The sequence below is a fragment of the Cercospora beticola genome, chromosome 6 (genome assembly GCF_033473495.1).
Source record: "Cercospora beticola chromosome 6, complete sequence".
Classification (NCBI taxonomy): domain Eukaryota; kingdom Fungi; phylum Ascomycota; class Dothideomycetes; order Mycosphaerellales; family Mycosphaerellaceae; genus Cercospora; species Cercospora beticola.
Genome location: NC_088940.1, coordinates 95,738 through 110,799, shown reverse-complemented (window position 1 = coordinate 110,799; position 15,062 = coordinate 95,738). Strand labels below are relative to the sequence as shown.

The 15,062-nt window shown below is 52.7% G+C and overlaps 4 protein-coding genes across 4 annotated transcripts; 3 read left to right on the top strand and 1 right to left on the bottom strand.

Moving 5' to 3' along the window:
• Positions 1-1,334: 1,334 nt before the first annotated feature.
• RHO25_009169 (uncharacterized protein) lies at positions 1,335-2,302 on the top strand (the record flags this gene model as incomplete). Its single annotated transcript, XM_023600717.2, has 3 exons — positions 1,335-1,401; positions 1,450-2,036; positions 2,087-2,302. 3 exons carry the CDS (start codon positions 1,335-1,337, stop codon positions 2,300-2,302), a joined length of 870 nt encoding a protein of 289 aa, XP_023453339.1.
• Positions 2,303-2,650: 348 nt separating this feature from the next.
• Positions 2,651-4,552, top strand: RHO25_009168 (uncharacterized protein; the record flags this gene model as incomplete). The annotated part of the gene is made up of 1 exon (XM_023600716.2): positions 2,651-4,552. One exon carries the CDS (start codon positions 2,651-2,653, stop codon positions 4,550-4,552), a length of 1,902 nt encoding a protein of 633 aa, XP_023453340.1.
• Positions 4,553-6,284: 1,732 nt separating this feature from the next.
• On the bottom strand, positions 6,285-7,217 carry RHO25_009167 (uncharacterized protein; the record flags this gene model as incomplete). Its single annotated transcript, XM_023600715.2, has 1 exon — positions 6,285-7,217. One exon carries the CDS (start codon positions 7,215-7,217, stop codon positions 6,285-6,287), a length of 933 nt encoding a protein of 310 aa, XP_023453341.1.
• A 992-nt stretch (positions 7,218-8,209) lies between these two features.
• Positions 8,210-13,197, top strand: RHO25_009166 (uncharacterized protein; the record flags this gene model as incomplete). Its single annotated transcript, XM_023600714.2, has 2 exons — positions 8,210-13,025; positions 13,085-13,197. 2 exons carry the CDS (start codon positions 8,210-8,212, stop codon positions 13,195-13,197), a joined length of 4,929 nt encoding a protein of 1,642 aa, XP_023453342.1.
• Positions 13,198-15,062: the final 1,865 nt, after the last annotated feature.

Sequence of the window (15,062 nt, the reverse complement as noted above, 5' to 3'; positions counted from 1 at the left end):
TACGAACTGCATCTGTCCCGTCGCAAAGGCGTCCAGAGAACGATGCAGCGGCTTTGAAAAGTTCAAGGAAATCATTCAAGGAGCACAGAATCGGTGGTTTGGACAAGCGCTCAGTGAGCGAGGATGGCTACTCGCCGATGGCAGCAGCATTTGTGCGTGCAGCGAGAAGAGTCCACTTCGTCGATGGGGAAGCCGATAAGGAAAATCGTGGGAGGTACGAGAGCGGAAGGTCTCGATTAGAGCTTGAGGCGCGGCTATTTGATGGCCCAGCATGATGGTTTGTTGCAAGATGAAATATGTTGGCTTGATAGCGTTGTGATACCCGGTCTGTATGAATTAGCGCGGCGTTGTGAATAGCTGGGGAAATGAGTCTCTATTTGTGAAATGAAAACGGCTTCTCAAGCCAGCAGTTTGCTATGCGAATTGTAGATTGCACACTTTCGTGAATCGATGCTGTTGGAATTGTGCCAATATTGCTTCCCAGCTTCTGGCTTTCCTCTCGGTCGAGAACGCAATTGTTCCCATGGTTGAAGTCCGTCTGGCATTGTTGACCTGCTCCTTGTCTGGACCATGGGCTCTGTCGTACGGATCACGACGTCGGCGTGGCGGCCGAGTTCTTCAAACACGTCTGCACAATTGGAAATGCTGGCATTGGGGCTCGCAGGACCGGAGGAGGGAAATGCTGCCCGCTGTTGCTATGCAATACCCTCAAATTCGGCCTCCAGGCAGCAAAGAAGCTGCACGCGAAGCTGGAATATAACATAACATTGGGGTCGCAGGCGCATTTAACGCCGATGTCAAGCCATGGCACGCCCTCTGTTTGGTGTTGATGGCCCTTGGTGATCTCGTTCTGGTTCTGGAAGTCGAGACTTGACAAAGTTCAAATTCCCGCGGTTGCCCCGCAGAGCCTCATCAATGCCAACAACACTTCGCTCCAAGTCTTACACCTCTCGCCTCATCTCATCAATATCAGCGTCTATCATCAGAATGCGCAGACATTCGTCAGTCTTGACTGAGAGTCAGATCTCGAGCGTCGAATGCTGAGATGAGCATTGATGTCCTTATTGCCTCACAATGGCCACTGGCCACCACTTCCATTTGTGGAGCCTCCGTAAATTCATCCACTCCGGCATCGACCCTTCCGATTGAGCGAAAAGCACGGGCAAGTTGCATAGTACCGACCCACAATGCTTCGACATTCTTCGTCACCCACCAGATATTTCTTTGCACGCTGCGCCTCCTATCCGACTTCATAGCCATTCTTTCACTCTTTCCTTTGACAGACCTACTTCGAAACCTGCTAACAGCACTTTCCTAATATTCCTTGAAATATCATGCGTTTCTCTACTTCCCTCGCTGCATTGGCAGTGACAGCTCAACAAGCTGCAGCGTACTACAAGGGTGCGTAAGAGAGCTTGACCATCCAAGCTTTTGCTAAGAAATGCACAGGCTTCAACGTCGGTGCCAACAACCCCGACGGAAGTTGCAAGACCAGAGAGCAATGGGAGGAGGCCTTCAATAAGTTGAGAGGTCTGCCGCAGGACATTAACACAGTCCGCCTCTACGCATCGAGCGATTGCAATACTCTTGCAAACGCGGTACCAGCTGCTCAGAACACTGGCACTCAAATCCTTGTTGGAGTCTGGACTGAGGATGCTGCCCACTTCGGCGCAGAGAAGGCCGCTCTCGAATCAGCGATCAACACCTTCGGCCACGACTGGATTTTGGCAATCTCGGTCGGCAGCGAGGATCTTTACCGCGGCGATACAGATGCCAATACTCTTGCCCAGCAGATCTACGATGTGAGAGGAATGGTGAGAGCAATGGGTGTTGAGGCCGAGGTTGGACACGTTGATACCTGGAACGCTTTCACCAATGCCGCGAATGATCCTGTGATTCTTGCTTGCGATTTTATTGGTCTCGATGCATACCCGTACTGGGAAGGTGGTTCGATTGAAGAGGCATACGACTTGTTCTTCAAGGCATACCAAGCTACGAAGGACCATGTGCAGTCGGTTGGAAGTGGTGCCTGGGTAGTAAGTCGGAGTGTATCTCGAATCATCTGGATACTGCTAACAGAACATAGTGGATCACCGAAACCTCCTGGCCAGTCACTGGGGACAACTTCGGCAACGCCGTTCCTTCTGTTGCCAATGCCCAAAAGTTCTGGCGCTCCGTGGCCTGCGAACTATTTAACGAAGCGCATGTGTTCTGGTATGCCTACCAGGACTACAACGACTCTCCGTCTTTTGGCATCTTCGACTCGAACGGCAACGCCATCTACGATTTGTACGCATGCTAAGTTGACTAGCCGCCCTGGGTTCTATAACGATTGGAGATGAGGCACAGCTAGACCACTCCGCGTAGTTTGAGTATACGACAGATCTCATTGTTGCGCTCACGTGCTCCGTTCACCATTCACCTCCCATTCACCTCCCACCAGCCCGTAACGCCGCGAAGCTTATTCCACGACACTTGCTTTCCCTACTTATTCAGCAGGCACCTCTCCTCCACCGACGTCGCGACATCACCGAAGAAATCTTGGAAACAGCAAGGTAAGTCCTCGCGCACAACATCTGCTCCTCGTTGTAGCAGCTGGCTCACCGACACTGACTCTTCCCGCAGACTCCTGACGCGACGGCCACACACGATGGCACCCGAACACAACCCCGTCGCGCCTGCGACTAATCAAGGCGGCGCTACCTCATCGCCGACGACGATCCCAGATCCATCCACTTGCTCTTTCCTCGACAAGCTGTCGGCAGAAATTCGAGTGCAGATCTACGGCCATGTCTTCGGCGAAGCTACCCATGTGCGACTGGCGCCCGACCACAACCTCACGAACGACACTAATGGAGACGCCGAGTCTTCGAAGGCATCCCATAAGTCGTTTCCCGTCGAAACGTCAATCATGGCGGCCAACAAGCAGATTCACGAAGAAGCCATCGAGACATTCTACAACAAGAAGACCATTTGCTTAACGTTCGCTCAGCTCCACACGGCACTCGAAGCGCTGGATTCCGGCGCCTCTCACCATTTGGACATGGCTCGCCGCATCGAGATCGTCGGGTGCAAATCAGCTCGCGTTGCCAGCGTGCACTACTGTCTTTTCAGACTCCATCTCTTGCCGCATCTCAAGTCTTTGGTCATCCTGACAGAGTACCTCACCACTATGGGACATCCTGACCTGCACTGTTCTGCTCAACAGTGGATCGCCGACATGGGGTTATCTGGTCTCGTGTGCATTGATATTGGCAAGTTCGAGTTCAAGGATGACAGCAAACTAGCAAAGGTGCAACTGTTGAACTCGAAATTGGTACGCATGTGGCCAGCTGTGAAGAGCACTCCAGAAGACTACGATCCAGTCAAAGAGGTTGCGAGGCTAAGAGATGAGTGGGCAATGAGCGGGTTCGTCAGCAACCTCTATTCGTGGGCGAGTCACACGTCACTGCGCCTATGGGTGGCAATGCATGAGGCACTCGTTGTGTACGCGGCAGACAAAGAAGCAGACGACACTACCGTCACTCAAGATTTGGAAGACGACCACTTCATAGACTGGATGCGTAGCACCGTTCAGCGCGGACCATCTTTCACACACTTCGTCAACAGACCAAGAGGCGGAATCTCAATGCACGCACTCGGTCCTCAACATGATCCTGCTCGACTGGAGGCTGCTACGGAATTCTTAGCCATGAACATCACCTCATACAAACTCCACGCAGAAGATCTGGAGGAAGGTTTCCCGTTCCGCATAACCTATGCCTCGCCTTCATGGCCAGAGCTTGGCGGGGTCGATGTTGGTGCAGAGCAGTCCGAGCAGTATCGCATCGATCAAGCATGGATCCGCGAAAACTGCTTCATCGACTATCCATGGACCTCGACACGCCGATTCGACATCGATGTCGTTCGAGATTCACTGACCGGTAACCCAACCTACGGCCCAGTGTTTGGCATACACGATATCTACGTTGCATCGAAGAAGACTCTTCAGGAGATGTGGTATATCGTTCTGGCCTTGTACTGTGACGTTCCCGACGACTCCGCGGAAGACGAGCACGAAGGCGAAGTATGGACCGACGAGTATTGTCTGAACGGGCCACATCACGTTGCCTGGACGACCTCTCATTTACGCAAATATATGAGGCTGAGCAATCACTTCCTCTCGCCAGAAGAGCGGTTTACTGCAGCGGAGATTGAGGATGCTTCGCTCGAGATCCTATCGGGGATTTTCACGTTGGCCACCTCGCTCCGTGCTGTCCGTATGCAAATGGATAAGGATTTCGAGCCAGAACCATTCCAGATGATTGAGGGGATGAACCAGGACGAGAATGTCTACTGGCCGTACCTTGCTCAGGTGGCGCCATCTCTTCGAGTCTTTCACGGTACTGTGATGAGGCTCGCTGAGCAGGAGAATGGTGGGATCCAACGAGAGGGTGATGGGTCCAATCAAGAGGTTGATCAGTCCAATCAGGAGGTTGATGAGTCCAACCAAGAGCGTGATGAGTCCAACCAAGAGGGCGAGGAAAATCAGACAGGTTGTGTGATGGCATAAGGACGTTATGCTGCGCTGAGGAGTGTACATTTGAAACATGGCAGCGCACATGTTGACCTGTGAAAAGGCATTTGACGATGGGAAAGACGAAGCTGATAGTACCTTCTACTGCTGTCGAAGACATGAATGAATCGCGGGCGATGTCCCTGGTGGCGACAAGTCTGTGATGGCTGTTCAGAAATTGCATTAAAATGTATGACTAGACAAGCGGCTACTTGTTCGAGGTTGACAATGCTCAAAAAGAGGCATGAGGAGAATTGCAGGATGCATAGCCTCTATCGAGCGGCAGTAAACCGCAACAATACAATTGAAAACTCAGAGTTCCTTTCCTGTCTCTACTCCTGTGCGCTCTCGCTTGACTGACAACTGCGTACGAGCTTGAATTCGCTCCGCGTCGCCGGCTCGCTCCATACTTGATCGACATCTCTGTCCTTGCCTTCGACTTCTTCTCGACTTTGTCCATGCACTTCTCGCTCAAGCCTCGTTGCAATTCTCCTCTTCGCTTGCTGTAAAGTTCTTGCTCTTCCTCTTCCTGATTGGATGGAATTGATACACCTCCACACTCCAAAACAGTTCTATCCTTGTTCTCCACAAACCCCACCCGCAATCTGGCTCTCACAAAACCTTTCCTCTCTCATTCAAGTTTAGCACGCTCCATAGGTATTATAACAACCCGCGGGACACGACTCTCCAAGTCCTGGGGTTACGATGCATGGGCAACAACAGTGTACTGTTCCACCGCCTCCGCACTAATTTCCAAATGGTGAGCAGTTGGTCACTTGTTGTGTGTGATGATAATGAAGAATAAGAAATGTGGGATGGGGATGTCCGGATGGTGGTTGGCTGCGGGACAGGAATCTTTGGAATTTTTGTTTTCGACTTACCCACCAGGTCTGTCCACGTTCTTCTAGCTGGACTGGCTTAGCGCTTGTCGCGCCGAGGGCAATGAAAACGGCGAGGAGAGTTTGGAAGGTCTTCATGTTTGGGGGTTGGGGATGGAGTGAAGATTCAGCGTGATTGTTTGGATTAGGCTTGGAAAAGGAAGAGAGTATTGGGGTAACAAATAGATGTAGGACTTGCAAGATGTGGCGGAAATTGGACGATCGTTGGGCCGTGTGGGCGCAACCATTGATATATGCATAGTGGTCGCTTTTCGCCAATCTGTATAGAACTCGTTGGTTGGAGCCGAGTGGGAGTACGACCGCGTGTCTCGGGGGCAAGAGAAGAGTAAAGATATCATGACTGTTGAGTGTCAGGAGATCAGCGGAACATGCTCGGTAGTGATGAAAAGTGACACCATGTTGTTTGTACAAAGGCATACTGTACAGTAAAGGGCTCGAAGCAGCTTGAGTGTCTTGTACACACCTTTGCCTAGCTGTAAGACAGCACCTTCTCGTCAACACAGGTGTTGCATTGCAGAGAGTTGGAAGGAGTGTTGTCCAATGATGAACCGCTTTCAGTGCCATCCGAGACCATGATAGGCGTCTGTGCCCGGCGAAGGACGATGGCGGAGCTCACTGGCTCTCAGCCACTCTCGCATTTGCAAGGCTTGCTATTGTACTAGCTCGGAGGAAGTGAGAGCTTGGGCTGTTCGTGCGACGAACTAGGATAGACCGGATAAGCCACTTCCAGGTCCAGAAGAGGGCCTTGGCGTTCTTGTGGTACGGCTTTGGTGACTGGATCGCAATGTTATCTTCTGTACAGTCGCTGGGAGGCCAGTTGCTCATTCACTTCACCCATCCTCCTCCGCCTCTTTTGCAGCCCTTTCCTCCTCCCGCCTCTTCTTCCTCGCCAGCAAATCTTTCAACTTCTTCGCCACGCCGAAGCTACCTTGCGTATCCGCTCCGCAATTCGCGCACTGCTTTTTCTTCTCCTTCATATACCTCGTCATGGCACATTTCTCGCAGAAATAGTGCCCGCATTTTGTCACGACGGGATTCTTGTAGCTTTCCTTGCAGATGATACAAGCGAAAGGAATCTCCATCAACATCTTCTCTTCATCGTCCATGCCTTCGGTGTCTTTCTCATTCGCCGCGCCGGGCTTCTTGTCTTTCTTCCCTGCTTTCTCCCATTCTTTGTCCAACTGCCATCCTTGCTTGTAATCTTCTCGCGCGTGAAGGAATTTACAGCTGTCACCAAAACCACAGAAGCCTGTTTGTTTGTAGTCTTTGCAGACGTCTGGTGCAAAATCTGTCACCGTGATTGTTCGAACGTTCGTAGGTGCTTTTTGGGGGCCAAGTTGCTTTCGTTCGGGATTCTTTGCGATGAATGTGGAGTATTTTGCTGTGCCTTGGTATGTTCCGTCTGTTGCTTCGGGAACTACTGTCTCTGAATCTGGCTTCGCTTTGCCATCTTTCGCGGCGAGAGCAGCGTCGGTGTACCAGCTCGAGGCTTTGGTTGCATCGTCGTTGGCGGTGATGTTGGTAGAGCGATCTGCTTGGAAGGCGGTGTACTTGGTCGTGACCACCTCGGACTTGGGGCCATTTCCAGTTATTGTCACGCCCTCCCTCTTGCGACGCTTGATCCGTGCACCCTGTTCATCGTCGGTATAGTCGTCACTGTCGGAGGCCGAGTCTTGGGGAGGAGGCGTGGCTGGGCGTTTGCGGATGTTGGTATTTTTGGCGCGCTTCTTGAAGACGGGCGCTGCTGCTGCTGTGTCGGCCATGTCTTGCTGGGAAGTCAGTGGTGGTAAGAGTGGAAAACAGTACGTCAGAGTTGAGATGCATGTGAAGCTTGTGAGGCAAAAACGTGCTTAGTCAAGAGAATTTACCGGCAGCCACCAAAGGCACTCGACTCGCGCCTTCTGCCCGCAACAGGGGGTGACTTTGGGGGAACTTTGCCGCCTGATGAGACGAACGACAGACAGACAGACCTCGATGATGCACCGCACCAGCAACAGCCTGTGAGCGCTGGGTTGTTTGTTGTCGTGGTGCAGGTGAATGTAGCAGGGTTTCTCGGCTCGTCGGCCAATCGGCATGGGCGCTGCGTCTGTTGATGATAAACACAGCGGGCATTAACTTACAGTTTGGCGCACGAAAGTCTGGAGGTTCACGTCGAGCACGCGCGTTGCCGCCACAGCCCACTTCCTCCATCACTGCACTCGTTGATTCACTACTGCTGCTTGTTTCCGCCGTCTTGTTGTTCGTTCGTTCTTCTTCCACCCCTCCCCTCCCCCGCCGACGGATCCCGGGCGGCTGCCGTCGTGTCTGACAGCGCCAGACAGCCCGCCGAACACCTGGCATTGTGCGTGCAACCCCGCCGGCTCTGCATCGAAACCGCGAATACACTTCTGCAGCGCATCCGCCCGCTGCTCTGCCGCTGCACGACACGACCACCGACCCGACCCTCCGACCCTCCCTCTCTCCTTCCCCCGGCGCCTTTTGTTTCTCCCTCCCAACTCAGGCGCGGTGCGAGAACTCGACAATCTGGCCTCGCCGTCGTCGCCCGACGTGTGCGACGAGCAGCAGCGCGCCCGTCCGCTCGGATACTTCCATTGGTTCTGCTCCTGCATCGCAACCTCGCCCATCCAGCGCTTCCCGAGACACGCACCCGCGTAGGCCGCAGACAGTGCCAGACACTCGTTCCCGCATACGCGCGCCCGCCTTTGCAACCTATTCCTTTCCTTTACCATCTTCCTAATACCATTGTAATCAGCACATGGAACGGCGACCCATGGCCGAGATTGTGAACCCGCCGGCAGGCACGGCGAATGCCAATGGGAACGCGGATCCCTTCGCCCACACCTCTCCTGGAAATGCAGGTCCATTGCGATATGGCGCATTCGACAGCGCCCACTTCTCCGCCCTGTCCACCAGCTCCCCCTCTTCCGCGAGACGCGCCCTCGAAGCTCACATGCGGGACACGGACAGGCGAATCAAGGATGCTGCGCGGCTCGGCATGACGCTCACCTCGCAGCGTGCAGAACTGGCTGCCAAGTTGAAGGAGGTTGAGCAGATGCAGCAGGACTCCGACATCCCTGCCGAGCTACAGGGCAGGCTGGCAGAGCTTGAACGCGAATACAACGAGGTTGGTCGGGAGTCTGCCCGAGCTTTCCTCCCCAAGTCGAGAGTTGCGAGCGAGAGCGTGGACTGGACAAACTCTACTGTCATGTCCGGCTCAGGACGAGACTCGCCAACAAAGATGTCCGCTCCCTCGCGCAGACAGCGAAATCAGCCCACTAATCGAGTGCACGATATCGAGTTTGCTACCGAGATTAGTACCTCCCTCCTCGCCCAAGTTCGGCAGTTACAGGCAGCCCTGGCGGAAAAAGATGAGCAGCTCAAAGACACCACATCCGCCAAAGCTCAGCTTGAAGCTGAGTCTGCTCAACTATTGCAGCGACTGCGACACATGGACGAGAGTGAGCAGAAGTACAAGGACGAGAACTGGAACCTCGAGACTCGCCTGCAGGACGTCGAGGCTACGCTGAGGGAGAGCTTGGAGAAAGAGCAGCGACTGTCTCAATCACTCAAATCCGCCCAGGCCGATAAAGCTGCCAAAGAACGCGAGCTGGACGAGCTGCGAGTATCACATGAGAAGCTTTCCGAAGACCAGGCGAATGCGCGCAAGACCACGGATAATGACTTCTACAACCTGCAGCGTGATCATAAATCGCAGCTGACGGAGAACGAGAAGTTGCAGGCCAAGGTCCGAGAGTTGACCTCGCAAAATACAGAACTCGCACGAGGTCTTGCATTCCGAATGGGGCAAGGGGTACCTCAATCCGATACGGACTTCATGTCGGCTGAGGAGAACTTGCAGTCAGACGATGCCAGTCCGGATCACAGTGCGCCAGCGTCGCCCATCAAAGGCACTCCGGCTCGTCATGGCATGCTGGAAACGGAGACTCTCAAGTCCAGCTTGAACCACGCCCATCGCATGATCCAGAATCTTAAGAACAACATTCATCGTGAAAAGACGGAAAAGATCGAACTGAAGCGCATGTTGCAAGACGCACGCGATGAGCTGGAGCAGAGGCGAGACACTACAGGCATCATCGCGAATGTAGCCAAGAAGCGCAAGAGTGAGAATGATTTCCGGTACAAGCGACCTTCAAGCAGCAGGCTTGGCGCCACCCGCGGCAGTACGACAGAGATCATCGATGAGCCGGACTGGGAGGATGATGTGATGGAGCACACTCCGAGCAGAGGCCGAGATGGAATCATGTCCAGGGCTACTGTGGCAGGACTTGCAGCAGCCAACGCATACAACCGTGCATATGGCAAGTCGGATGGTGACACTACTGATGCCGCGTTTGAGACCGCCAATGAGACAGACACTGGCTTCGAGACCGCCACCGAGCGCGGTGCTACCACTGAAAGCGAGGCTTTCGCCACGGGCGTGGAAGAACTTGGTGATGACACCGAAGGCGATGCCACAGAGACCGAAGAGAGCTCAACCCGCGTTCTGCGTCCGAAGATGTCGAACAAGCGCATGTCATACATGTCCACTGCGTCTGACTCTGGAGACGAAGATGGAGATGACATTGTAGGCACACCTGTACGATCCACACATCAACCAAAGTACAAGCTGCGTTTGAGCCGTGGTGGGCGACGATCGAGCCGCGTCAGTGACAGCCATCAAGATTCGCCGCAGGCTCTCCTGGCCAGTCCGAGCTCGAGCGTTGGCACACCTCAGCCTGCTGGCATGCAATCTCTCGGTGATGAGTTGGACGCTCTTGACGATGACGACAGCATAGATGGAACGCCAATTTCTGAGAGACAGCTCGACGGAAGCTTCAGCACAGAGACGCCGACAACAGAACGCCACGCCAGCGTCGAGCCTGGCACACCCAGCACGCCGACCACGTCGATGAACGACCACGAGACGGTCGACCTCCTCTCGCCATCTCAAGCGAGCGTTGGTGCCGCGCAAGCTTTGCCTAAGCCAGCGATGGTTGATGCAGGTATCATGACTGAGCCCTGGCAACCGGAACCTGTTGCGGAAAAGACAAGTCTCTTGCAACATGCAGGTGAAGTGGCAGCCGGGGCTTTGGCAGGCTTTGGATTGAGCAGGGCTGCTGGTCAGGGGACTGGCGAAGATGTTTCGCGACCTACCACAGCGCACACGGCCATTGACGAGAGCACGACCGTCGACACTGGCTCGCAGCCCGCACGAGAAATTGAGACGTCGGCAGAGCCAGTGCGTACAATGGTTACAATTGGCACCGATGCGCGTGGCGTGCCTGTTTCCATCAGCACGGGAACTGATGCTCGTATCATTCCAACGAGCAGCATTGGTACCGATGCTAGAGTGGCGAGCACATCGCACACAGGCACAGACGCTCGGGTGCCGGTGCAAACCATTAGCATTGGCACTGATGCTCGCGGCAACCCCGTCACCATCAGCATCGGCACCGCTACCGATCCAGAGACCGAGAATAACACGCTCCTTGTCGGGCAGCTACCACATGCATCGTCCTCGCTGGACCGATCTCCCCTTCTCGCAGAGAACACGGATCCAGAAATGTGGCCACTGCCTCCCAATCAAAAGCGCATGTCAATATCAAGTATTCCAAAGAGCGTGGTCCTCGACGAAGAGAGACCGCCAGTGCCATCTATGCCGCCACCGCCACCACCGGTTCAGTTGTCCTTCTCAGAAATCGTGTCGCAGGAGTCGGAACCGGTCCTACCGGAGCTAGAAACACCCGACGTTCCTCGCAGAAGCTCCAGGAGAGCTGATCTTCTCTTCGTTCCTGATCATTCAGACGAGCAGACAGTGCTCGGAGACCAGTCGCAGTTTGATAACACACAAAATGACGTTCTCGCTCAGTCTGCCGATCCGTCTGTTCTTGACAGATCATTTGAGGAGCAAGTCACACCTTCCTCAAGGCAGCCTCTGGCAGAGATGTCAGCTAATGCACCGCCATCACGACCACCACCGCCGCCGCCGTCAAGGCCACCACCGCCACCTATGTTTGATGAAGGCTCGCAGACGCTGCTCTCTGGAGCAGAGATTGAGAGCATGATCAAGAACAAGAAAGCCATCTCGAGGCCGGCTTCTTCGAGATCGTCGAGGGGCAATTCGACGTTCACAAACGCAGCCGCGGCGGCATCACTTGCGCTAGCTGTCAACACGCCTTCCAAGCGTGAAGCTGATCAGCGCCCATCCATATATGAGTCTCCAACGCTACATCCAAATGGCAGGAGACCCTCCAGTGCGGGCTCGATGCGCAAGAGAGACGCGGCCATCGCTGCTCCTCCACTCCCTGCAGACCACAATCTCAAGATTGCGGCTGCGCAAGTCACACCTGGCTCACCAGAGCAGCCACCGTCCCGCGGAAACATGGGTCCACCAGGCATGCCAGCTTCGGCATACAAGCGCCCCAACACTCCAAGTGGCCGACCGCCTTTCGAGCGTGCGCTTCACTCGCGAGACTCGAACACTCCTCGACAAGCGCCACCAAAAGACAAGCGAGGTATGGCGTCCACTATCCCAGCAGATCGCGTATCACATCGAACTTCTGTCTCGTCATTTGCTTCTGAGCTTGACGAGCGTTTCAACATTTCTCGTGGCATGATGTTGCCGCCAGATGTCGCACCTGCGACTGACCCGCGCATGATCCAAGCCATCACACAGACCATGATTGGAGAGTTCTTGTGGAAATACACCCGCAAGACCGGCCGGAGCGAGACCTCAACGACTAGGCACAGGCGATTTTTCTGGGTGCATCCGTACACCAGAACGCTGTACTGGAGCGAGCATGATCCTAGCACTGCTGGTAAGAACATGATGAAGGCAAAGAGTGTCGCTATTGAGGCCGTTCGAGTTATCTCCGATGACAACGCCTATCCACCTGGCCTGCACAGAAAGTCGATTGTCGTCATTACTCCGGGTCGTGAGATAGTATTCACGGCACCCACGGGTCAGAGGCACGAGACTTGGTTCAATGCGCTGTCATATCTCTTGTTGAGGACTGAGAGGGAAAACAAGGAAGCAGAAGACACCATGAGCGATGCTGAACTCAATGAGTTCGATCCTCATGGTAGCGGTGTTTCCGGAACTGTTCGACGCAATTTCAGCAGACTGACTGGCGGTACCGCCAATGGTCGCAGCATCAGTCGGCAAAGCCGACGAACCAGCCTCAGCAGCTACAACAGCCGAACCACGAGGAATACCAGCCCTCAACGACAAGATGCTACTGTGACTGGCAGGACATCTGCGGCTTCGAACCATCGCGGCAAATTGGCTCCCGCAGCAGCCGGCACCCTCCGAGCGACGAGCTCCAACCCATCGCGTCTTTCCTCCAGCAGCCAGCAAGGTGGTCGCTTCAGCTCCATGGCCTCACGTTTCCGATCGAGTAGCACTCAACGAACGACGTCTGCCCTGAGCAACCGCAAAGCCGATCCCAGCGACCCCGCGACTATATACGATGCGAGCGTTGTGGGAGACTCGGCTGAGGATCTGAGAGCTGTTATTGAGCGACAAGAGCGAGACGCAGATCGGTTGGAGAATGTGAGGGCTTGTTGCGATGGTGAGTGCTGACCTCAATACTTTTCATGTTAGACATGATTGCTGACCACTCTTTTACAGGCAAACACGATGTTGGAAGCTTGAAGAACCGAAGCGGAGCTGGCAGGCACCGTTTCAGTGCTGGGCATCATCATCACTCGCATGCCCATGGGACTGCTTCAAGCCGGACATGAGCCAAATTACTTTGGTCGCTGCACAGCATTTGGCGTCTCGTAATCGTAAACCATTTGATTTCCTTTGTCTTTTTGGAATGAGTGGTGGAAGAAGAAAGAAGAATTAAACGAAGAAGAAGAAAAATTGTTCAGTCAAGCCATCAGTCAGTCATTGGAAGATTCTCCCGCTCTCTAGAAAGCTTTTTGGTATTGTGTTTTGTCTCGTTGCTGGAAAGGAAAGCACAGCGTCTTGCTCTCGCTCTTCATACAGGAAAGGCGTTTCCAACCACTACTACAGCGACGGCGTTGCATGAGATGACGGCTGCGCTTTTGCTGATTTGATGGAGTGTTGCTTTCTTTTGAGAGAGAAGATAATATCTATATTACAGTGTATGGGAGATGATTGAGAAGTGTTGAGTTTCCTACACTTTTGTGAGAAATGAAGTTGCTTCTGTTGGCATTCACAGCTTTGGCGTACTGCTCGTGCTACCGTTGGTCGACTGGAATCGAGTCTCGACAACATTTTCGTTGCCTTGATAAGCCTCCATCACGACTTCACCGTTAGGGTTATGGGCCCATTCGTCGGGCTTGTCGACAATGAAGTACTCCCAGTTACCAGCCCAGTGGTCTGGCACATCGATTTCCAGCCTCGGAAACCAGCGATATGGCGGCAGCGGCGGCGGAAGCGTGATCAAGCGGCGAGCGGCGTGGACGGCGTGAGTTCTTGATGTTCTCGTGTATCGTCAACAGGCGACGCAGGCGGCGGAAGGGTGTGAGTTCTTGGCGTTCTCGTGGAGGTAGCAGTTCGAAAGGCCGGTACGTGCGAGTAGCAGTCAATCTTGTGTAGGCGGCGGAGGCAGCGGCGGCGGTACAGCGTACGGCGGCAAAACGAGCACTAGGAGGCATTCTCAGTCTCACAACAAGCGGTAGTGTGATGGAACTGACAGGTCATGTTTTGTTCGCACAAACGTGATTTTCTCGTGTGACCAGCAGCCAGCGGCCAGCGCGGCAAGCAATAAACAGAGATTCAGCGTGTCTTGAGTAGCGATGTAAAATCTTACGTAAGCGCTTACAATCCGCTTGTAAGCCAAGGAATCAGGCTGTAAGGCATCCGTAAGCGACCTCTCTGCATATAAGAGTAGAATATAGCAATATATTAAGCGCCTCTAGACTCCTTATCTAGAGATATTAAGAATAATTCTTACCTCCTTCGTTTATATACGTTCTATATACTTTTATCCTACGCTAAGTATAAGCGGTACTAGCCGTTATACCTTAACGCCTAATAAGCTACGTTTCTCGAGCTATATACTTCTAGCTCTTATAACTATCTTCTTTTTCTAATAGAGCTATTTTAGCTTATAAAGAAAACTATATATTTCTATCGTTTTAGTATAGTATCTAGTATATTCGTACTACTTCTTATATATATAAATATTAAGTCGAGCTTTAGTTCGTAGCTAGTTACTATATAGTAACTCTTTATAGTAATAGGCTTATTAATAGTATATACTATCGGCACTCGCGCTATAAAGTACTAGTATACTATAAATTCGTTATATACTCTTCGTATATTTTCTCTATTAACTATTTATATTTAGTAAGCTTCTCGTATTTAACTTATACTATATACTTAACTATCTAGTACTACTCTTATATACGACCTATAAGTAATATATCTCTAAAGAGAGCTACTACTACTTCTACTACTCTAGCTACTAACTATCTCTCTTATATAGTAGACGACCTACTAAAAGTAGAGAATAACGACTACTAGTATTACCTCTTATATCTTATAGACTATAAGTCGTATAGTTCGTATATATATTATATACTTTAAGTCTACTAAATTCTTATATCTAGCTATCGAGCTACGCTATAATAGC